Source organism: Homarus americanus, unplaced genomic scaffold (assembly GCF_018991925.1).
Source record: "Homarus americanus isolate GMGI-L3 unplaced genomic scaffold, GMGI_Hamer_2.0 scaffold56333, whole genome shotgun sequence".
In the NCBI taxonomy this organism is placed as follows: domain Eukaryota; kingdom Metazoa; phylum Arthropoda; class Malacostraca; order Decapoda; family Nephropidae; genus Homarus; species Homarus americanus.
The window spans coordinates 12735952-12761845 of NW_024734940.1; the positions used below are offsets into that span (position 1 = coordinate 12735952).

The 25894-nt window shown below is 35.6% G+C and overlaps 2 protein-coding genes across 2 annotated transcripts; both read left to right on the forward strand.

Annotated features, from left to right (window-relative positions):
* The first annotated feature begins 810 nt into the window (after window positions 1-810).
* LOC121870684 (ER degradation-enhancing alpha-mannosidase-like protein 2) lies at window positions 811-9167 on the forward strand. The gene is made up of 11 exons (XM_042372632.1): window positions 811-939; window positions 1937-2047; window positions 2619-2804; window positions 3249-3352; window positions 3645-3784; window positions 4090-4201; window positions 5052-5270; window positions 5714-5805; window positions 6428-6592; window positions 6994-7183; window positions 7597-9167. The coding sequence occupies exons 1-11, from the start codon at window positions 833-835 to the stop codon at window positions 8583-8585; spliced, it is 2415 nt and encodes an 804-aa protein (XP_042228566.1). The 5' UTR covers window positions 811-832; the 3' UTR covers window positions 8586-9167.
* LOC121870586 (dolichyl-phosphate beta-glucosyltransferase-like) lies at window positions 8788-22314 on the forward strand. Its single transcript, XM_042372417.1, is given in 9 exon segments — window positions 8788-8843; window positions 14116-14288; window positions 14980-15156; window positions 15159-15181; window positions 15939-16047; window positions 17171-17261; window positions 17263-17397; window positions 18523-18608; window positions 19239-22314. Coding segments are annotated over 9 exon segments (966 nt in total). The 3' UTR covers window positions 19355-22314.
* The last annotated feature ends 3580 nt before the right edge of the window (window positions 22315-25894 follow it).

Here is a 25894-nt window from a genome sequence, read left to right on the forward strand (position 1 = left end):
CCTCTCTTTCTCTCTCTCAAAATACAAATGCACTTAAAAATATGCAGATGAGCCTTTTTTTCTGTGGGAGGAAAGAAAGACAGGGCAGTGTGGTAACCTAACCTAAAGGCGTGAACTCCCCGAACCTTCACCCAAAGACTCCCTTTACTTTCCATATACTGTATATATATATAAATTTATTCACCAACAGACAACAATAAATAAACATATACAAAAAAGATAATAAGGATGCGTGCTGACAAGGTTAAATAGGACATTTAAACAGCAGCACATTAATTTCCGGATGCGTATCTTGTAATTGATGGCTGAGTTATACAATGTGATAAATTCCCTCAGAGTTAGACGAAGTAATCATACATCAGGCTGACGTACTATTGGTTGGGTGTTAACCAATCATCGCAGACCATATGTACATGTACGTTTGACTCGTCACGAATTAAAAAAAAAAAACATCTATACGGTATATGATATAATAAATACTTCACAGTGTACTTATAAAAATTAGAGGTATATTATTCAATTATAATAAAAAATTATGCTTATTACTATAAAAGAGCATCTTTGTTTTCTATAAACTTGAATGACATTTGTTTACATGGCAAGCTATTTATTTCCGAGTTACAATATAGAATATTTGCAAAGAAATAACTAAATATTTGACAACATATAATGAAAATATATTAAGTTATACATAAAAAAGAACTAATTTATGTACTTTGTAACAAAATTTAATATATGTATACCTTAAACATCAAAATAAGCAGTAGATAGACTGTGTACGTGAGTCGTATGTAAGAACCAATTGTCAGACGTCACAACAACAGACAGGAAGATGATGAAGAGACAACATTCCGTGTGCTCATTTATAGCATACATACAACTATGCTTTATTATATCATTTTCAAGTGGAATGACAGATCGAGACAGAATAAAGTTAAGGTAAAACGGTATATATGACAGGGAGGGGCCATATCAACCTGAGTTAGTGTGATTACTGTCGTCCAATACTGTAAGTCATGAACTGTCATAATTGGTTTAGTCTTGTAACGCTGTCATGACGCACTAACCCTAGATAATATTTGGGGATAAAATTGTACCTTTCTTGAACCAATTGAGTACAGTATTAAATTCCCTCCTTGATTTTTTTTTTTTTTTTTTTACAAATTTCTATACAATTTGATAGTATTTTTTTATAGAAGTTCACATAACATTCCTACCCCAAATCTATTATCATATTCGAAAAAGACGTCTAATTTTAAGATAATTTTCTTTTATTACATTACCGCTGTGAACGTATAATAACGGAAATAGCACATGCCAAATCTTTCTCTATTTTATTCCATTAATCATCCCTTCATAAATCGTCATGCGTTCCTGTACACGTTACTTAAAAACACCGTGAGAGTAAAGTCGTGTTAGGTCATGTTAGGTTAGGCCATGTTATGTTAGGTCATGTTAGGTTAGGCCATGTTATGTTAGGTCATGTTAGGTTAGGCCATGTTATGTTAGGCCATGTTAGGTTAGGCCATGTTAGGTTAGGTTTATATGCTTTTCTAGTGTTTTTCGGTGAGTTTTGTATTCACTTAGCTGAGATTTTTTTCGGAAAACGCTTGTTTCTCTCCCCCACCCAAAACCCCGGCTCCCAACAGGATCCCCTTTCTTATCCTGAGAAAACAGCAAATCAAGTGTAGGAATTGCTTATTTTTCTTCCTACAAATTATGTTCACACTCCCTTTGCATCCTCTGCTTTTGCTCTGTGCTGGCTGAAAATGTGACCACAGTGCTGTACAGTAATGTATCTGGAATGGGTCATGTCTCAAGCATTTCAGAAACTGTAGTCATGAGTGCACTGTACTGTATCCATTATGTGATATATTCATCAGTGAAAATTATGTAAATGCTGTACTTGTATCTCAGAAATTTTACCTTTTTTCAGGGAAGAAGTTCGTGGGATGTTTTACCATGCCTATGGGGGCTACATGAAGTATGCTTATCCCTACGATGAGTTACGGCCTCTATCATGTGATGGTCATGACACCTGGGGCAGGTGAGAGCATATTACTACTTATGTCTAGTAAAAGTTCTACACTAGAAAGCAACAAATTAAGTAGAGGAAAGGATAAAGAAGCTGGTGTTATGGGCGGCTGTTTGAATTACAATATGATGGTGGCTGGTCCTAAAAATAGTGAAGGGTGACTTGTGTTCTGTATCACCTTGACACAAGCACCTGGGACTAAACCATTAATTAGTACTGTCTCCCAGCTGCAGCACGGTCACCTCTACTGTGATGACAAAATCTATTGTCTCTTTTAATTTGGATATGATTTCCAGCATTGACATTAATGATCTATTGAGTCTTCCCAAGTACTGTAGTGTAGAGAGCAGTGCAGTAGTCCCTCATGTTGATCCTGCAGTTTCTGGAGTCTTATAAGAAATGAATTTTTGACAAAGGAAGACAAAAATGTCCATAAAAAGTAAATAAAGAATTTGATCAAATTTTAAGAAGCTAATGTTGACATGTTTATGTATACAGTATTTGTTATATTTCTGAGAGTGCAGTGTATATAATAGTTGTACATAAATACCTACATTAATGTTGTGTTCTGACCTTCCCCTAGTTACTCCTTGACGCTGGTCGACGCCCTAGACACTCTCGCTATAATGGGAAACAAAACTGAATTCCAGCGAGTGGTGAAGCTGATCACAGACAGGGTGAAATTTGATGTTGATATAAATGTTTCTGTATTTGAAACAAACATAAGAATACTCGGTGGACTTTTAAGTGGACATCTCATGAGTAAAAAGTAAGTACAGTAGATGATGAATGTGTTTATAGTCTGGTGTCTGCCCAAGGCTAACCTCTCTAATTAGTGTACGGTATCAAAAAAGAGTTCTTGTCACTCTTTTTTTTTTATACCACCTAACAGATAAACCAAGTTAGAAGGTTTTATTTAGCATCTGTTGGCTTTTTGCTTATTTTTGGTAGAATTATATACTGTTGTTGTATACCTGTACTGTCTAGGTACCTTGAAAATTGTATGCCTTCACAGTCTATGCACACACTATACCTGCATTGTCTATATACTGTACATGTTGAACTGTATACTGTACCTGTATTGTCTATATACTAAACCATTTACAAACTTGTATGATGATTTTACTGAATGGTTCCTTAATAATTAGGTGGACTTTGTGGTCTGAAGACTTACAGTGATATAAAGAATAAATAATTATGACTTACAATTCAGAATGGGCATTGTTGTGGAGGATGGGTGGCCTTGTGCTGGACCACTTCTGAGGATGTCAAAGGATGTAGCTGACAGACTCCTGCCAGCATTTGATACACCGACAGGTCAGACAAGTTCTTCTTGGATGTATGTGTGTCTTAACCTCTGTGGACAGAATGAATAAGAAGGTTTGGGAATGAAAATGAGATAAAACGAGTGATTAATTCAATAATAGATTATGGAAGAGAGAGGGAGACATGAAGGTCAAGAAGGAAGTGGAAGAATAGGATAAACTCACTACTTACATACAACTCCTTCACAAGTCTTTTCAGTTGATCTGGTTGGCACGTTTATGAATTAATGTCTTTATTTCGAGGTTCAGTACTGTACAGTGAAGTGTTGTATTACTGTTAACAGGAATGCCATATGGTACGGTGAACTTCAAAGACGGTGTGCCAGAAGGGGAGACGCCAGTAACCTGTACGGCTGGTGTGGGCACTTATATTATAGAGTTTGGTACACTGTCCAGGCTCACTGGTGATCCAGTCTATGAAGAGGTAATCCACTTTGTTGAAAGGAAATGTATTTACAATTTAGCCAAAAGAGAAAGAAAATGTAATGCAATGTATTTTATGACAATCATAATGTATTTATTTTGTAAATCCATATATTTGTACAGTAAATAACACTACACTACCTGGTAAGTTAGTATTCATAGTTAAAGACTGTAAGGAGATGCTGTATTAGCTCATCTTGACATTCTACTATACTGTACAGTATAATAATACCTGTAGTCTATGCAAGGTTAGCCTGGAAATTAGCACCCAGAGTTGCCTCAATAATTGAATGTTTTGACTTTTAGGTGGCCATGCGTGCTTTGCATGCTATTTGGGATCATCGTTCTTCAATCAACCTCGTAGGTAACCATATTGATGTGTTAACAGGAAGATGGGCTGCTCAGGATTCTGGGATAGGTAGGTTGTTGAAGTACAGTATATGATGTTCTGCAGTTTTATTACCACTTGTTCAGAAAATTCAGATAAAGGAATGACAATTGAATCTAGAGATTTTGTTTATTACCTGATGGAGCTGAATATTGTACTGTACTGTACACTAAACCTCACACTATCAGACTACTTAGGAGGAAGGCCAATCAAAATTGTAAATATTCCAAAAGTGGAGAGTGCAGTACAGTACCTTTACCCCATTCCAAGAACCTGTATTCTTTAAGATTGGCTCTTATCATTTACTTTGTCTGATGATGTCAGTTCAATAATATCTTCACCTTACAGTATATTGGTCAACAGTCTTTGATCATAAGTTATAGGTTAAGTGTGAGGTGGTTATGGTTAATATCTCCAACATGTCAGTAAACGGAATCAAACCCACTCAATTGGGTTCCACTCCTTGACCTCAGGGGGCACAGTGTCTTCAGTGGCATCCCAGCACAGTTGTAAGTCTTCAAGAAGTAAACTGTGTTATAGGATTGACTGGTGTTGGGAAGAGTGGAGGGTAGTTCCTTACTTCTGTTGTTTTATGAGAGCTACTTCCCTTGTGGCATGCATAGTTCCATTAATATTTACAGGTTATTTTTGCCACCTTCCTCCTTACATGTACAGTAATGCCTTCAGGGTATGAGAGTTGACTAAATCAGCCATAAGGTTATAAAGGAGAGAGTTCCTATATTGTAACTGAGCCTTCATCAAATGCCTCAGTTACTCTCCCTCCACTCACATCGGGCAACACTAAGGTGAAATATTAACTGTAAATAGACAAATATTAAACAGAAATATTCCAGTACAGTTTATGTCTTTTATTTTACAGGCGCAGGCATTGATTCCTATTTTGAGTATCTCGTTAAAGGAGCAGCTCTGCTACAGAGGCCAGAATTAATGGCTATCTTCAATGAAGCCAGACCAGCGATTGATAAATATCTCCGCCATGAAGACTGGTACTTGTGGGCCACAATGACCAAGGGATATGTAACTATGGCAGTGTTTCAGTCCCTTGAAGCCTATTGGCCAGGGGTCCTGACTCTCATGGGTATGTTTGTGTCCACTCAAATTGATGTTTACATTAATACTTATGTTGCTGATACAGTCTCTCTCTTTCTTACTAACATATTTCCTATTATCAAGAGAGTTTGATGGGGTGGATTTGTTTTCCATGAACTGGTATTTTTGGTTAAGTTCATTAACTACATTACAGATGAAGACTTCCATGCCTATACAACCAGCTTTTATGTTTAATGTGGGACGGATTTTAGCTACTTTGTATCCATAAAAAGTTACAATTATTAAAAATATGATAATTCAAAAGCATTGATGAAAGGATTATGAATTGCATTATGAGAGACATTTGTTATGGTGTTGAGTTAATGATAAAGTATTATTTATGTTAGGTCTTGAAACTTTCCTAATTATTTAAACTTCTTTTTAAATAACTTTTAGAAAACTAAGTTACCTAATTTTATAATAAACTTGCAGGTGATATTAACTCAGCACAGAGAATTGTGTTTAATTATCATCAGGTGTGGAAGCAGTTTGGATTTACACCTGAGTTCTACAGTATCCCACAGGTGAGAAATTCATTAGATTTTCTGTATTTTCATTATAAATAAATTAATATGAGAATTTAGGATATTAATGATAATGAAAAACAAACATATCCCATGTCCTTTTCCCTGTCTCCCTCTAGTGCCATTAAACATCTTAATCTTTGATCTAATACCCATTCCTTATTCTGTGCAAGAGACAAGGTGAGGAGTGAAGGGTTGTTGGTAGGGCAGGAGGCTGATAATGAGGGGTGGTGGGCAGCCCCCATCACTCCCAGAATCAGCCTATATAATGTGCAGTATTTCAGCACAAAAAGTTACTAAAAGTTTCAACATACTGTAAGGTTTAGATTTCACACATCAATGACGTATGCAGAGGTTAGACTCGACTGGCGTACCCCGTCTCAGTGTGTTGGGATGGAAGAGGGGCATGTAACTAGCACATATGAGATTGCAGACCTTTCTGCTTAATTCAGTGATATCCTCCCATCTTAAATTTTACACAAAATTATAATTGTGGAGAATCATAAATTCACAAGTAAAAAATAGTAAGATGGCTGCTATGTAGAATCACTTAGTAGATACTGTACTGTACTTATCAACCTGATACCCAACAATTTTCATTTTGTCTGAATTTGACCTACAGGCTGAAGCTCCAGTTAACCGTCAAGGCTACCCACTGCGGCCAGAGCTGGTAGAGTCTCTGATGTATCTGTACCAAGCTACCAAGGATGACAGAATTTTGGAGATGGGTGCTGATATTCTGGCCAGCATACAGCACACAGCTAAGACAGACTGTGGTTATGCTAGTGTAAGGATGTGTTTTTATATTACTGTACTGTACTTGAACTTAATAAATGTATGGGTTAGGTGGCAACAACAGTTTTTTTTAAGACAGTTCACTGAAATACAACAAAATACACATAATTTTAGCCTGTTTTCTGATTCATAGTTTCTTCCTCATACATACAGTCAAGTCTTTTCCTCTAGGATGCAATTTGGCTGGACATGATACAACTCTGCTGAAGGTTGTACCACTGATAATATTAACACATTGTTGACTGCACAAGATCTTTGCATACAAGGAGGGAAACCCGACCTCTTCTCTTGTCAGAAATAAACCTGTGGCCGTTAGCTCGTGAGGTGAACTAACTGAGATGTGGAGCTCGTGACTTATCTTACATCTTGTATAAAAACGTTTTACTTTTTCAGGTAAAAAACGTAAATGATCACACCATAGAGAACAGGATGGAAAGTTTCTTCCTGGCAGAGACCACCAAGTACCTGTTCCTGCTGTTTGACTCGGAGAACTGGATGCATAACAACGGGGGGACGGGGAAAATCCACAAAGTTGGCAGCAGGGAGTGTATCATTGAAGCTGGTGGATATGTGTACAACTCAGGTAAAGTTTGTTGAGTTTATATCACAATGTAGATCAGTATATACCTACACACAGTGGATTGTATACTATAACACTGTCTGCTTATCTTTTGATGTGTTCAGATAATGGATTCTGGTCGAGGATGTTGAATATTAAAAATAAAATAAGCCGTAGAAAGGTGTTTGCCGAGTGTTTTTCTTGAAGATATTGTGATGCAAGAGAGTATATATTCAAGTTCTCAGGGAGGGATAATGTGGCTTTGATCTTCCTCTTATGGGTTTACAGGTGTTGGTTAAGTGGACCCTGTTCCTGTTTCACGTTGATGTCATAATTAGGTGTCGTCTTACCTTGGCAATACTACAGGTACACTTTATGTCTGTAATAATAAGATAAAAATTGCTTGAACTAATTTATGTATTACTAACCATTTGCAGAAGCTCATCCTGTTGACCCGGGAGCCTTAGCGTGCTGCCATACAAAAGAGGATGATTGGTCTCTGTCCGTTAGTGACCAGGTAGCCCTTATACTGGATCCTACAGCACCCTGGCTGGAACACAAAGGAAACAAAATGAATAAAGAAGAACCTGCAAAAATTGTAGAAGAGTGTGAGGAGACCCAGAATAAACCCCCAGCACAAGATGAACTCGATAAAGAAGCAGTGTGGAAGGAGGATTCTAGTGAGGATATTATTAATACAGTCAAGGAAAATGAAAATGTTTTAACAATTACTCAACCTCTTAATGATGTTATTAGAGTCAAAGATATCCAACAGGTTGTGGTATCTGAACCTGATAATGTTGAGAAAGTAAATGTAGGTTCAGAAAGCATTGAGACCAGAACAGGGCATGATCTAACTCCCAGCAAAATGTTAGACTATTCAGATGATACACTCCAAGAAAACAAGGAAGTAAATGCAGAAAGTTCTTTAGATAGTATATTTGAATCTGAGGGTAATGAGAGAGATGATGAGGGATCTGAAGCAAGTTTAAGTCTAGGTGGTGGGCAAAGTGATATAAAACAAACTGATACGACCCAGAGAGAAATAATAATTGAAAGCGATGGAAGCCCAAGAGTAGTGAAGAAGGATGGTGGGCCAAGGTTTTCATCTCTGAGTGAGACTGCTGAAAGGGGACTAGGTGGTAACACATCTGGTATGGAAGCAGCCAGTATCACGCCCAGTGTATCCAGCTCTAAATACAGCACAAGTTCGGGTTCACCTCGCATGATTATTGAACCCAAGGACACCAAGACTACTAAACCCGTAAAGAAAGAATTTGTGCTCTCAGATCTCAAGGAGAGATTAATTATTGATCTTGAAAATTATAAGAATTTTACGTTATCATCCAGTTATTTGCTTCTCTCGTGCCCACATCCACCCTTTACTCACATGTTAAACTTTAAAGGTCAGGTGTTTAATCCATAATACTATTCTTGTACTTATAAATCTTACATTTATTATATCAGAATTTATTAGCATGTTTGTATACATGAGGATGTGGCAGATGTAAAGCTTAATTGTGATATAATTTATTTTCTTCCTCATGGCTGATTTAATCTTGGTTTAATACTGAAATACTGTATCTGCAGTAAATTGAAGTTGGTCACATTTATCATTGAGAATTAAAATGGTAAAGGTAAATAAGTGTCCTACAGCACAATATGTTGGTTCAGCAGGTGATGGGTACGTTACTCCATAATGTCTCTCTCTGCTGAACCACCAAGTGATAGGGCTATTCATCAGAGCAACTCGATGGTATTTACAGTATATATATCTCACACTACTAAAACACCTAGTGATTGGGCTTTGATCAGAGCTTCAATCAAGACTGCTGCCTCCTGTAGCTCAACCTTGCCAACAGAGGATCCATAGCAGTGTTCACATCTCAGGTTTTCCCAAGAAAGGGTGTCTTGGTTTCAACTGTAGTTCTAGTACAGGACACTCATTTGCTTTCGGGTCCAATAATTCAATGTTTTCTTGTCCTAAAGCCAGTTTTAATGGTCCTTATCTGAGCTATAATACTACTGTAATTTGAAAGGCTTTTACCACCAATTAAACATGACAAATTTCAATTTATCCTGTAAACTGTAAAGCTATATATACTCTATGCCCTGTTATACATTTTATTTCTCTAATATTATTTTTGTGTACTAGTCGAGTCATTAGACCATCACCCATTTATACATTAAAATTTAATTCACTAAATTAAGCCATTATGTACAATGTAATAGAATCTTAATTAATAAGATTGTAAAATGTGTTTTGTTAATTTTTCAATTTAAAAACCACTTTGAGTACAGTACTAAGTTTCTAGTCAAGAGGTACAAGATACAATTGTCTTTTCAGCTCAACTAGTTTTGCCCATCTCTTATTACTTTTATCAGTTGGTCTTTCAGTAACTTAAAGCCGACATGAAAAGACCTTGTCCCAATGGTAAAAAATATTTCCCTGTTCAGATACTGTATACTGTACAGTATAGATCTTTTGCTACAGACAACTTGTACAAACTCTTAAACATGCAGTAATGTGCTGCCTTGGGTGGCTTCTGTATATGTTCTTCCTCCATTCATCTTAAGCAAAGGGACCAGGAAGCTGTATGAGATTTATGAGATATTATCTTATCTTTCATTCTTAGAGTGTTGCTAAGATAGTTATTTTTATGTTCCTAATACTGAAAAGATAGTTCTTGGTTTATTAGTACAGTACAGTACAGCACAGTACAGTAGTGCACCTCAAGGGGACAGAGATGTACTGTACTTGGGGTCCTCATTGTTTTTGGTGCTTTTGTTCTTTTGTTATACATGGCACAAATGTTTATGAGAGGGTGATGCATCCTCACTTACATATTTGTGTTGTTTAGTTATTATTTTTGTTTCTCTTAAAGAGAGTAGGTTATTAATAAGACATCAGGTGTCTTACAACATTCTGTGATTAATAGTTGCACACCTCACATTAAGAATTATATCACTTTATCCTTATACATTACTGTAGTTTTATAGAGACTTATTGGAAAGAATTTGTAGACGTGTGTTTCTCATGTACGGCACTGTGTAGATTGATACAGTCTCACTCGTACACTGATGTTCATAATGATTAGACCAGCTATGAGAGGACAGTGAATTATTCCTTCCACAGAGGTCAGCACTGGCCAATTTTTTATAAATCATTTTGTAAAAAAATATGAAAATGTGAGTTCACGCTAAGAAGAATTGTCTGGTATTTTATTTTATGGTATAATTTGAAGAAATGGTTATATTTTACTTATAATTTTTGAACTTGACATTATGAAAAATCCTGTAAAACATCAAACACTGTACAGTATAATAAATATGATTTTCTACTATTTGTGTTTTTTTTTAAAGTACTGTATATATATTACCTATATGCTGATAACCACAGCATATACAATGTACTGTATATTATACATGGATCATGCGCACCTACTGTACAGTGATATATATATATATATATATATATATATATATATATATATCATGAGTATTTCTTACTGCAGTATACTGTGGAAGGTGTAAACAAAACTTTACTACACGGAGTAAGTTACCTTATTGAAAGTTGCCGCCATGGACGGTTGGACACGTCTCTTACACACTGTTGGTAAGTACTGCTGTACGGGCTCCAGGATGTATCTATTAATTTATTTACCGAGTCACAAGGTTTACAAAAAATAAGAAAAGTTAAAAGATTTTCCCAGATTATGAAATAAGACAGACTGATCATAAAAACGGTTCATGATGTAGCCTAGTGAAGCGGGGAAATGAGAGTGAAGAGTGCTGTCTGTTAGAGCTGTACTCTAACAAAATAAATTTCAACATATATCTTTGTAGTGATAAGCTTGATTATTCAGATGACATTTTTGTTATAATTTTTTATTAAACTTTTTCTCTCGCAGGGAACGTACACAGTGTATTATATGTTTACATAATTAAAATATATTGAAATACTCTGAAATTCAAAATAATAATTATGAATCATTGAACATATTTATTATTTAAAAATGAATTTAGAAATGATGTATGAAATAAGCGAGGTGGATGACTAAGGTGAAGTCAGTGACGGGAGGTTGAGTTGTCATACAGCTGAGAGAAGAAACAGTGTGTTGGAGGCCGCTGAGTGGAGGGACTCTAGTGCTCGCCCTCACACACACTACGGGGAACACTCTGGTCTCACAGGATTTATACAGTAATGTTGATGTAGTGTTATATATAAGTTGGCATTTAATTTACGGCACGTCGAGTTATACTATAAGGTAAGAAGGAGCATTAGACACGTGTACAGTACTCAACAGGTACACTTGAAGGATAAGGTCACCTGTGTGTGACTTAACTACCATAGAGATGTATGAACACTGGGGAATATCAATATAGACCTTGATGCTACCTTAAATTACAGGCGACATCAGCTTGGTCTATACGGAATGAAAACTGTTTTAGAGATTAATTTTTTAAAGTCATACTAGTAACCTGGTGAGGGTAATATGGGTACTATTACTGTTTCTCGTGAGTTCATGACCAACACAACACTAGTACAGTATCTGTATTACCCCGGCTGCTAAGTGTATAATACAGCCAGGTAATAATCAGCGACTAATTCTAAACCTCATTACCATAATGTTTTTAGCACATTTCTGTTCAGTTGACTTGTTCCCAGTCTGATTCTACCTCAGTTATTGGCGTAGAAAAAACCCAATTAGAAATGAAGGTTAGGTTAGGTTAGGTATAGTTTCCTTTAAACTTTTGAGACTATTTCATTAAACATTACTGGACACCTCAGATATTATACTGTACTTTTGTTATTTGTTTAACGATATTGTTTGGTTAATAATAATAAATTTCAGTATTTTTACCTTGTCTTGTTCTAACCCAACACCACACAAGGAACATTATCAGTTAAACAGAAATATATTAAACATAAATACCTGTGGAGGTGAAGTACCCAGGTGTGCCAGTCTCTCCTGATATTAACACTGAACAACCATAACAAACAACAAACTCACTGCATCAATGTCAAGTACGCTGATAAATGGCGGAAGTGATATTTTAATAAGAAAAAATAAGAGAAATTAATATACCTGTATTCGAAAAATTGGTATCGAGGACATGTGGCTGGGTGACTTGTTTACAAAAGTGTCTGCCAGATTGGTACAGTACTGTGTGTGATGTGGCTTTGGTAACTGAAATACAATACACATCTTTTGAAGAAATTATACATAATAAAAACTTGTTATTGTTTACTTAAACTGTTAGGATTTAGGCAGTGTATATTTAGTCATAACCTATCAAATACATAAGAACATAAGAAAAATAAGGAGTCTGCAATAGGCTGGTTGGCCTGTGCATGGCAGCTCCTGTATAGAGTTACTACCACTCTCTATCATCCATGAATCTATCTAGCCTCCTTTTAAAACTTTCCAACGTTCCAGCACTTACTACAAAGTTGCTAAGCTTGTTCCTCTCGTCCCCACCTATATGTGAACCAGTTCCTTCCTATCTCCCTGTACTGTACTGTATTTGTTTTGTAACTGAAACAACAAGCCCAAGTTTAAGATAAGTAACATTACTTTGCTTATCTTGTATGTTTTACTGTACTGTACTTCATACATGTAGGGGTTATACTTAAATATTAAAGGCATTAGCTTCAGAGTTGCAGATAGAAAAACAGAGCAAAGTCAACTAAGTCACTACACTTAGATACAACATAACATTTAATATTTATAAAAATTAAATTCTAACATCTCCTAGTCATTGCTACATCACACACAAACAAGAAGTTCTGATTTAATTAAGCATCTTTGTAACCCTGACCAGTGATCACTTCTCAATTCAAGAAGGGGTCAGTTTTGTGCTCAACGACATGTTTCCAGTGTGACTACTGCACTGCACAGTTCTTTCCATGATGTATTAATAAATTTGTAATGGATGATGCAATACTCATTTTGGATGATGCAATACTCATTCTGTATGATGCAATACTCATTTTGGATGATGCAATTCTCATTCTGGATGATGCAATACGCAATCACGTTGGTGCCACAATGAGTTAACATTTTACGAGTTGTTCGGATTTGTTTAAGTTCTGTTACCATTTAATTTTATGGCAAAGCCTTCTGTAACCTTTCCAAGATACTATGAAATTTATTTTCCTTCCAGATAGTTTACTGTGTCACAATGGATTTCATAATTCTTCTTACCTACTTAATTGGCCTTGCTGTTGTGGCATTGTTGATTGTAAGTACAATTATACTCTTTATTATTTAACCAAGCTTTGTCTGATTGCATTACAGTGTAGTTGAATTATTTAAGGAAATGTAACACAAGACATACTAGTGTAGTGGAAATTACTGTATACAGTATAAGAAATGGGTATGAGTGAAATGCTATTGTGTTGTAATAATGAATGTTAAGGAAAAATTATGAGAAATTGTTCAGAAATAGAGTTTTAATATATATTAATAATAGTGATGTTTTTAAGTTTTGTAGATAAGTGAAAGAGAGTAACAGAAAGTTGAAATATTGAGAAGTAGGGAAAATATATATCCCGCTCGTGGCTTGAGAGTAAAATATAGAGGTAAAGATTTCTTGTATGTGCTCTTAATCCAGGCAGCTATTGTAATACTGTAGTGTAGTGTAGTGTCAGGGCTTCTTCCTTAACACTAGCTGGGGTTGATCTGTCAACTCATTGTGGATGATGATGTATAAACTAAAAAAATAAACTGATGCATTGGTGTTAGATGGAAAATACTGTACTGTGTGTGTGAGAAGAATACAGTAGTTTAATGTTTTATAATATGTGTATGATAGCCAATGGTACAGGTATTTATTTTAAGATAAGAAGCAACAGTTTTAAACCTAACCTCTTTGTCTTGTACTATAATTATACTCTAGTGGTAATAGGTGGCCCACTATTCTCTTATATAAATTCCTCTCTTTTTTTTCAGTTGTGTGTTGCAATATATATCTCTAGTGAGATGTATCCAGCAGTCGAAGTTCAAGTCTGAAAAAATCTTTATCGACTCCTCAACTGGGAAGCAGCAAGAGTTTCCCTGTATAACTGAAGCACCAACAAAATCTCTGTCAGTTATTGTACCAGCTTACAATGAGGAAGAGAGATGTAAGTACTGTACTGTACATATATCTGCAGGGAACAGACTATTATTTTAATATACTGTACGATATTTTGAATTTAATTTAGTATTTGTATAACTACACCAGATTAATTTCATAATTGGCAAATACAACTCCTCCCCGATTTACGACCACCCGCAGTTACGACCTGCCTCAGTCGTTACCAAATTTTGTCAAATTACGTATTTTGGTCCCAACGTCAGTAAACAGACAAAATTTTCGTTTGTAATTCACTTTAAAATGGCTGGCAAGCTTAAAATTGAGAGTTTTGTGGTGCTGAGAAGAAAATGACACCCATTTTAGATTTTCTATGTATTATTTAAGCATTTTCGACTTTGACCTGGATTTGGGTCCCTAACCCCGTCGGAGTCGGGAGGATATAGTAAGTTGAACTGACTGTACTGTATAATGGCCTCATTCTCTTTGATCAGAGTACAGTATGTTGGTGTTACTATGTTTCAAGAGGATTTCATTCTCTGCATTTAAAAATTATATGTTATTTCCCCTTGATAGCTCTACTCTTAGTTGGTTAGCCCGAGTTGCTCTGATATTCAAATTAAAAGCAAAACTTTGTCTTTCTCATGGACAGGATAGTCTGATTTTGGCAGATTGTTACATACTGTAAGCTTAGGCTCAAGTCTTTTGTGTTATTGATTCTTTGAACTTGTCATTTATAGTACCAGTGATGATGGAGGAGTGTATGGGGTACTTGGAGGAGAGGGCAGAACAAGATAGTTCCTTCACCTATGAGGTGATCATTGTGGATGATGGCAGTAAAGACAAGACAACAGAAGTTGGAATGGGCTACAACAAGAAGTATGGTTGTGATAAAGGAATTCTCACTCTGGCAAAGAACAAAAGGGTGGCGCTGTCAGAATGGTAAGATTTTGATATTTAATTTTATTGAAAGTTATCTTGTTGCATTTGTCAAACTCATGCCTGGCTAAGGAAACTCATTTATAGTCAGCAAGTCTGTTAGTTGAAAACCCTGGGTTCTGGACTCAGACATGTGATCGGAACTCCGTAATACTAAATAGGTTTATGGTTTCCCGTCATATCCAGGCTTCTAAATGAGTCTTGATGGATACAGCAGTTACCACTGAGGATGGAAGCAGTGAGCCTTAGCTACACAGTGCCATTTCAGGGTTGATCACCCTATTTCCATTTATTTGAGTAAACTACAGTATATAGATGTTGACAACATTCAGTAACCTCAAAGTGTCAAAAATGAAGGTTTACTATGATGTTGTAATGTGTAATATGGCTCATTGTGACATGATATACTTGTCACATAAGAGGCCAAACAAATTTGGTGACTGTTCTATTAAATGACACCCAAGGTACATTATTAAGACAAAATACAGTACTGTACCTCTATATGAAGACTCAAGGAAATCTGAATATAAGTTATGGTAGGACTTATGTTCAGACAAACACATGATGCCAACAGATCCTTCCTTGATAAGCCAACAATTATACTTTCACTCATGTAATTCTCAGAACTGAAAAAGATATTAATGAATAGATCGATATAAAATCTATATGAGGTGGTGTAAATGTGTCCCATGAAGTAATTATACAGTGTTAACATTTCTAGTACTGTACAGTAATGGTTGTGTTAACTGATCAAGCTTTCGGGATGCTCCGCTCTCGTGGACAACTACTACTCTTTGCTGATGCCGATGGTGCTACTACATTCTCAGAGTATAGTAAGGTGGAGGCCAGTTTAAAAGATCTTTGCACTGGTAGGTTTTTGTTTTAAGTTCTCGTTAAGTTTGTCTATGAACATTATATCTTGAGTCCATAAATACTGTACCATTTTCATGAGTAATTTGTAATGTGTTGGGTTTGGAGTATTTGTTCTTATACAGAGTATTTAACTACTGAACTTATTTATTCATGTATCTGTTTTAAGAGAGTTTAGCTGAAATTGCTTTGAAATTCATCACTTCTTGTGTTGTTTTACAGCACTATACAGTATTGATAATATAATTGTATGTAGGATCTGAAAATACAGTAACATTTACCAGAATGTATTCTTTGGAGGCTACAGTTATGGGGAACTAGAGAATAGAGGAGGAGCATTCCTGAAGGTTTTGCACTATACTATAATAACTTTCACAACACACAAAGCACTATCTTGTGATTACAATGCTGAAATCTGACCGGTCACTTGATAGGTTCACAAAAAACAATATGTGAATATGAATACCGGCGGTGAGACATGATCACTATCATAGTTTGAATATTCAAATAATATTTCAGAGAAAAAAACAAACATTATAATCAATTTCAAAACAGTCAAATCACTATTTAATTATCAAGACACTGAAACCCGAGAGTGAAGGGAGGCATCGAGAGTTATGGGAGGTTTGATTAAAGGGACGACGACCGTGGACAGCTTGCCTGCTGAGAGAACTAACTCACTAAAAACTAATTGGTAACTTGTGTTGGGAGTGTAGGCCTCTCCTTATGATGCAGTAAAAGATGACGCTCTTAGGATGATAATTTATAGTGAATATTTTAATTTCTATGGTGCATTTCAGAGTTCATGATCAAATTGGATAAAACCAGTTTATGACTCACATAAGCATCACATACACAATGGGGTTTAAACTGTATACAACACTTTATTAATTTCATTGTTGTGTTGCTGTCATGTTCTGTGTGAGTCTGGTGGAGGGAACCTTAACTTTCTGCACAGGTCTAACAACATAAATATACAGGTAGTGAAGGTTGGACAGAACTACTGAACATAACTTTTGTAACTATCAAATACTCCTTCACATACTGTACTTTATCTTTATATCACTGCACAGGAGCCCTATGTATACATCTCAGACTGAAACAATAATTTTCTCAACTTAGGGGAGAGTGATCTGAGTGAAGCCCTTGCAATATCATGTGGATCCCGTGCCCATCTTGAGGAAGAGTCAGTTGCCACACGTTCAACCTTTCGTCCTTGTTGATGTATGGTTTCCTACCTTGGTGTGGCTGTTTGCTGTGCGTGGTATTCGAGACACACAGTGTGGATTCAAGCTCTTAACACGAAGGACTTCTCGCATCCTTTTTAACAGTTTGCATGTAGAGAGATGATGTCTCATTCTTATAATCGTTGGTTTTTAAGAGTACTTGAAACTAATTGCTGATAAAAGATTTTAGTTACATACAATATTACTTTACAGAATAATGTGGAGGACTTGCTTCCTCCTAACCAAATTATGACTGAATATTCCCTTTTGTCTCATAATTACAGCAACTTACTTTTTCCCCGTAATGGAGCGATCTAGTTCCACTTTCGTCAGTCAGTAGCAACAAAGTCACTACCAACCATACCATGGACCTCTCACTTCTTAAGTAAAAGGTTCTCCCATGTAATGGAAACTGTCTGTTAAAGACTTGGCTTATCAGAGAATTCTCTTAAAACAGGTCACTTGTGATAGACAGTCTTGTGATTTTAAATAAATTAATAATTAATGTTGGAGTAAATAAGCACTTGCTTTTGTTTCTTTTGGTGCAGATTGTTAAAGACAACAGTACTGTATTGTATTGTTTAATAAGGTGCCTCACTGAGAAGAAACTCTGTTAAATAAAGGGAGATACACTATCAAGGGTGGAACACCTTAAGACCACTGTAGGTGTACAGTATCAGTGTGACTAAAGTTTTATTAAAGCTGCTTGAATTTCCACTGTTCTGGACCATCCACTGTCATCTCAGAGAGACATACACTGTATACCTGAAGCTTGAATACCTGTTTTAATTTATACATAATGAATTGTACTGAGTATTTTAAGTAATAACTAACACTCAAAAATGTTTTACACACTAACAGAAGCTACCTGGCTAAGGATTGTGGGAGGAACTAGAATGTCAGAATCAATCATCCATCTTTAAGAATGTTTTCCAATATAAATTGAGGGCTTACTCTTTACTTTAAATCTGTATTGGAATATTATTTTATTCTGGTTCTGATCAATATTGTGATGTTTTCATAGCTACTAATGCATAACTGTCATCCAGCACTACATTCCATAATAAAACATCCTTCTCTCGAGACATGATTAGTCTTGTCCCAGATACAGCAAGAGTGACTGATTCTTTGCATTCCATATCTCTAACCTAACACTTGTACCTCTCACACCAGGGATGTAATTTAGTTATCAAAGGTTATCATGTATGGTACCAATGGCTTCTAACATATATGATCTTCAACTTCTAGGGCATTTGATGTGGAAATGCTGCATTTGGCTCAGTCTCTTGGAATCCCCATTGATGAAGTTGCTGTTGAATGGAATGAAATTGATGGTATGTAAATTATTATGTACACATTAATTTGTAGTACATATTGGCTCCACAAGTGATGTGTGAGATGTAACCAGATGATGTAATGCTTGGCTGCCCGATGACACTATCCTTGTTAATAGTTTATTTTTCAGCCACTTAAAAGCTGAGCACCTTATTGCCCATCCAGTCTAACATGATCAGACCATCAGCCTTTTAAGATTTTTCTTAACTTTTGTATGTGTATCCTGTTTGCAGTCTTTCCTTCAGTGATGTAAAACATTGTTAATCTCCACATAATGTTCTTAGAGATCCTTTTTTTTTCATTACGGTGAACAGTCTCCCATAAAATTAATCAGGGTGTGATACGTCTGGCTGTATTAACTTTCCTTCTTGCTAAGAACAACACATAGAACTGTACATTTCATTTGCCCAGAAAAGTACTTTGAAAGCACAAAGTTCAATCTGAAACTTTTTGTTTTGCTCAAACTGTATTTATGCATGTGTCCACAACTATCTTTACCCTTATGCCCCAAAATGTAGTTACGTAATTCATACAGTATCCTCACTAGTGCGGAAAATGACTGTAAAACTATGATAATGATTTAACAGCTTCAATGACAACAGTACTGTAATGACTTTCTTTTCCTCCAGGGACCAAGATGACACCAGTGCTGAGTTGGATAGAGATGGGTGTTGATCTGCTCATTATCTGGCTGAGGTACACTTTAGGAGCTTGGAGAATAAAAGGAGATATGAAGTCTAAGTGAAACTAATTATATAAAGTGCCAGTGCAGGACAGTACTATAATTACTGTACTGTATACTTATAGATTAGTTGGTTGTGGTTACCATTAGAAGTGTCACCATGGGAGGCAGAAATGCTCTCACTTGGGGGTGGTTCTTGTCTGGGACCATACACTAGTTACAGTGCTGCTGTCATGGTGGTCTGCAGTTATGAGTGCTGCTTCCTCTTGTGGTTTTGTGTTTTCACTTTCTATTTTTTTTATTTCTCCCTATCAAATTGCTTTCTGTGAGTATATTTTTTTCAGTTAATGTTTTGGCTAATCTATCCAAGCGTGGAAAATGGCCATAAAACATTGATGTTGTTCAAGTTCCTTCGTACAGTACATGCAGGTGGTAATTACTGCTCCTTGCATGTTACAACCAGATCAGTAAGAATTCTTTTTCAATATATATACCGTATATAGTGAAACCTTGTTAATTTATTGTAATTATGGAGAGAGGTGATCCGGATTAGTAAAATATCGTAACTTTCAAAGCACAAAGGCCTACCGTATAGAAATAAATGATAAATTAACAGATGTAATGAAGAAAACACAATAATAACATGTGAAGCACAAATACAGGTGATTACTTATTTAAATATGTGATTATCCTTAATTCCAAAGGGCTCCTGAAGCAGTGAAGGTAGGAAGTAAAGGGGCAGTTGTTTGAACACTTATACTGTACATACACTACTAAATCATTTATAGTACAGTACATTACACTAATTTTGAGTTAATATCTGAAAGATCTGCACTAAACACTTATAGTTCTTCATCGGATTGTAAAATCTGTTCAGCTGGTTCAGGAGAAGGTGAAGTAATAGCACTGAGATTTGACACACCACTAACACTTGAACCAGAATGGAAAATCAGGAATGAACACCTTGCTCACCTCGTGATCAGGATTGCCGACCTCTGGATCATTTATCTGGATTAACGAGGTTTCACTTACATATGTACAGTATACTGAATCTTTACTGTATCCTACATTTCAAGGTGTTGCTGGTAATTTCATTAAATATTTGGTAAAGGTTTTGCTTGGGACTATCTATACCTTGATTATTGTGTAATCGCTGAGGAACAATGACCATTTTTCCAGTGTAGCATTATTTCCTTTTAGTTCAGGATTATTTGCATGGTATTGATAATTGTGTAATGCTATTAAATGTTTATCCTATTAAAATCTTTGTTTATGGAATGTGAAAATACCGAGATATAAAATTGCTTACAGATGTCACCAGGAACACTAGGAAATGTTCTGCTACAACTGCCTAAGTTTACACTGAAAAATTTAAATATTTTATTTTAAATTCAGGAATCTTTACACAGCACTCTATTTTAAGAATACTTATTCTTTTGCTGCATTTAACCTATTTTTAACTGCTGGACAAACAATTTATGGATGATTATGTAGTTTTATATAAGCACTGTGCTGTATACGCAGTTAGAAGCACACTGTACAATACTGTGCTATGAATATTTTTTCTTAAAGAAAATATAATTAATTTTAAGTATACTGTATTACTTAAGCCTCTCTGTCACGAGCTACATATTTTACCTTCTGGTCACCCAGCCAGAGGTCATGTTGAGGTGAGGTGGCCAGCAGCCTGTGTAGGATCCTTCTATACAGTACTTAACATAATATGCTTACAGTAGAACTAAGTTATTTTACCAAATTTATCATAGAGTAACTCGTGCAAAGAAATTGAAAATAACATATTTTCTATAATCAATAACTGTTAAAAATACTAAATATAGTTTTTCACTGAAAGAAAAAAAAACTTCCTTTGATTAGTGTTACAATATTGTATTATTCTCTTAAGATGCTGTATACAGTATTATGATACTTTGGAAAATACTGTTGTTTGAATTTGTATTAATAATGGGATATAATATATACAGGTACAGTTGTTAATTGATCAGTTTTTAAAGGTTTTAGAACTTGAATAATGTTACTATATATGCAAGAGGAACCAACCATATTCTCAAATTATAAAATAACAATAAGTCTTTCTGCCATGTAACCTACACAGTGGTGTACAGTATATACATGTTGCTAAAAGGATCATAATCACATTACACTTCAAGAACAAAGTACTAATCTGTACACTGTTTATTCGTATATCACAAAAGCAACTACATTTCTACATTGGTTCATTTGTTTGTTAACTTGGTCACTACTTTTGATTTTCTGTTTAAGTTGAATGATGAAAATTAGAATATTTATGGTTACGAGTTAATTTAGTTGCAATGATTAGAGTAATATTGGATGATTCTCTTAAATTAATCTTGTGTTTTTTCATAATTATGTATGGCTTATGTTGTACAGTAAATACTGAATCAATTATGAAGTGCGAAATTTTGTTAGGACGAAAAGTGATGTGATGTAAAGTAGGGTCAATGTGTTAGGTCTATTATCATTCAAAAACACATGTATTGAATTCCCTCAAGTTTGTAGCTCAGTGAACTAAAACTAGATCAAATTACGTACACACAAAGCATTGTTAGTTTATAATGAGAGTTTAAAGTTTGTGATGCAGCAACGTACTGTTATATGATACAGTTTATCTAACTGTACAGTATATGAATTTTTATGCATCCTTGACTTTCATTTTGTAACTTTTTGAAAACTACTAGTATTCTTGTATGAAGTGAAAATGATTCAGTAAATATATATTTGCCAATGTACCGGTATTGTAAGTTTCACATTCATTAGGCATGTTTCTTTCTTGTTGCTGTCAAGTGCCTCACTTTGCTGGTACAATACCTGGTTTTAATTGTATATTTTATTGTTTTCTATCTTTTCATTGCCATTATTGAACTGGACATCTTTTATAGTTAAAATATTGTAGTGTTCCCTGCCAGTGAAAGTACAGTAATGGAACTTATGTATATTTGTCCATTGTTCCACCTGAATTTGTCCATAAACAGCATCAGTGTTAAGTACTGCATGTTTTTATTATTCATTTATACAATACAGTGGCCTCTCCATTAACGAACTCAATCCGTTAACCGAAACCATTGTTTCAATGGGTTTTTGGGTAATTGGTTCCAGCTCACCGAAAATTCATCAACAAAAATGGCGGAAAAATTTACTTACTTTGAGGTGTGTATGTAGAAGGCTCCTGGATGATGGTGATGATGTGCATTTGAAGTGGAGGTGCAGGGGAGAAGAGAAGGAAGTGGAGGTGGAGAGAAGTATGACTGCTTCTGAAGGTGAGTCACCTTCCAAGAAAATGTCAGGAACCTCTGGACTGACAGATTCTCCACCATGAACATCCTCTCTCCTTGAAGTGGAAGGCTGAGGGCTAGCATCTTGTTCCCTCTGCCTTTTACTGAAGAAAGTGTCAATTGTGGTCTGTGGGGCACCTGTCCTCCTCACCATTAACTTATGTTTAAAGAAGGAGACCACTGAGTCCTCAACATGACACAAAGTTAGTTCAGTTTTTTCCACTTTGGGTGCTTTGAAGCCAGTTCCCTGAACTTCTCCCAGTAGTAAATCACATCTTTCATGTTTAGCTGACATATGGTCATCACTTTCAAGTTCCTCCTCACCACTGTCAGCCTCTACCCGTAACATCTCATCCAGTTGCTTCAAGTCATCAGGAGTAAGTTCCTCCTCATGAGACATCACAAGCTCTTCCACATCCTTCTCCTCCACTTCAAGGCCCAATGACTGACCAATGGACACAATCTCGTGGTCCAACTCTGTTTCTTTCTCAAATCCCTCAAAATCATGGACTACTGATGGCCACAGTGCTTTCCATGAAGAATTGAGGGTTCTATTGGAGACTTCTTGCCATGATGACACAATCAATTTTACAGCTTCCAGGACGTTGAATTGTGTCTTCCAGAACTGTTTCAGTGTTAGTTCAGGATCAGCAGAAGTTGCCTGATGACACTTCCTAAACATTTTCTTCATGTACAACTTCTTGAAGTTGCTGATTACATTCTGGTCCATTGGCTGTATGAGTGATGTAGTGTTTGGAGGCAAAAACAACACTTTCACAAAGTCAAATTGATACTCCAAATTTCTGGCAAGGTCAGGGTCATGACCAGGAGCACTATCCTTGGATTCAAACAATGGCAACACGTATTTTTCAAAGTTAAACTAGCTGTAAATAAAGAATATTTTCTTTAAAATAACACTACACTGCACTATATATTGTCAATATGTAAAATAATTTTCAAAATGACCAATAATTTGCTTGGAAACAGAAAAAAAGCGTTTAGTTGAAGAGAGTCTCAAGCAAGATGTTACCTCCAGTGAAAACAGAGAGAGACTGACGCCTGTTTGCTGTGTTAAGAGGCTGGATGCCGCGCATTAAACTAGTCCCTTTACCTTCAATTTTGTTCAATAATTGTTAAAATGACTAAAAAATTGAATATTAAACTTTTAAAATTATTGAATGGTATAAACTTCTTGATATTTACTAAAATAGTAAGGAATTTAAGCCCTAGAACCGATTAATGTATTGGCGGACTGATACTAAAGCTGGTTGCCCGGTCAGTGCAAGCAAAAACATGTTGAGGTCGGTTCGTAAGAACTTCGTTAAGCGAAATTTTTTTCGTTAACCAAATTGAAGATCCTTATGGAAGGCAGTCGTTAATCGAAATTACGTTAACCGAGGTGTTCGTTAAACGAGGGGTCACTGTATTGGGTACCTGGGAAGCACTATAGTTCAGTATTGTGATAGAGTGAATAGATAAGTTTGTTTGATAACCGTGTTCTGTGGTTTTGGTAAGGATGGTAATTTGGTTGTCCAGTGCTTCACTTGTGATCTGTGCAAAACATGTCTGAAGAATCATTCCTGCTCTTGTAAAAGGTCTTTAAGATGAACTTTAATATATTTATTATTTTGGGCTTAGATTTTACTTTTCACTTGAGATATATTTTTAAAATCTGGTGAAAAACTCTTAGCCCACTGTGTCCCTAAATGCAAATCTCATTCATTCATGTTAGCAAGATCGTACAGAGCCATTAATTTTTGTATGGTTTAGGTGTTTTTTTTTTTTTTTAATCGCGTATCAGTATTTATAATTCTTGTAGTGTGCACAAGGTGATATATCTTAAGAAACAGTTGAATATAAAAGAATTATAAGGTTTATTTGTAATAAAGATATGAAATTATTGTTCTGTTTACTAACAGTATGTGCCGGGATTTTCAAGTTTCTTGTGTTGAGTACAGTTAAGCTTCTTCTCCAAACTTAAAAATAAAAAATAAATCATTAAAACAAACCTAAAATTAATTTGGAATTATAGTCATAGAAAACTGCTGTCAGGTAAGATTTAAACCAAGCAGGAAAAAAATATGACGGAGGTGGCTGTTGTGCAGTGAGGTTGGTAATATGGGGGTAAACAACACTGTGGGCAGTATGAGGTACAAGATATTTTTTTACAATTACTACTACTGCCTCCAGTAATTGATCACGAATCTGCTAATGGCCAAGAGTCTCGTAATACGCTTGTGGTTGAGGGGTAGAAACTATGCTGTAGCACGCGAAGTGGAAGGACAAGATCCCTACATCACAAAAACTGAATGCTGCTGAGAAAGGAAGCTGAGAGCCTGGGAGGTGTGAACAGGTGAAAGATAAATGCCCATTTGGTAACATAATCAACTCGTCCTTCTTGGTGTGGTGATCAAAATGTATCGTGAATTAAAAGACGTAAGGCGTGAGGAGAAGTGAAGCAGTCACAGAAATTCAATATAAATCGGTCATTACAATCAGCCAACATTATACAGATGTCACTTTGAGAACACACTTTAGTATAAGGAAGTTATTATAAGTAATATATGCTATACAGAAGAGGTTGCTATAGACAACATAATAAAGAATCGGTTACCAATAACAGCAGACAACAAAAAGTGGCCAGCATGAAGGGACTTTTTTGTTTTGTTATCTATATTAATAATGTAATCGAAGGTAATGAATCACAACAATTTAAGAAAAATCAAAACTATTTACAGAACCAGCATGTATTTCTCTAGACTACAACAGTCTCAGACTTTCCAAGGTTAACAATAAAGTATGCTTGAGATCATATAAATCCTATTTCTTACACGATACTGTACCTTAAATTAATAGTCATTGCAGAATTTACCTCACAAATTTTAAGTTACATGGTTGACAAAGAAAAGTTGTCTCTACTATTAGTATTGATATGGACTAGCACAGCATACAATATTTGTAGCATATACTAATGACTGGCATACATCAATGAATTTGTTCACAGATATCTATAAATGATCATGACATATTTTGGCAGCTCATGAAGAAAAATTAATAATTTGGGAATGAAATCTCATTTTATAGCTGATGGAAAAAAAAAAAAGTTCTCCAACCAGATCATCCGAAAGCAAAACCTTTCTTATGCAGGAGTCTCTCTGCATTCTGAAACACGGGCACTATTTTGTCAGAACAAAACTAATTGCTGCATAAACAACTACAGTATTCACTCAGGTGAATCAGGATTTAAAAAATAGGAGAACGATTCCACTGTGCAAGTGATAGCAGAGGCATG

Excerpts from the sequence above, each read along its gene's own strand:
- LOC121870684 (XM_042372632.1), top strand. The coding sequence starts at position 833 with ATGATGAAGAGACAACATTCCGTGTGCTCATTTATAGCATACATACAA. Across the intron at positions 940-1,936 it reads CGAGACAGAATAAAGTTAAG|GGAAGAAGTTCGTGGGATGT; the intron begins GTAAAACGGTAT and ends ACCTTTTTTCAG. Across the intron at positions 6,593-6,993 it reads CAGACTGTGGTTATGCTAGT|GTAAAAAACGTAAATGATCA; the intron begins GTAAGGATGTGT and ends TTACTTTTTCAG.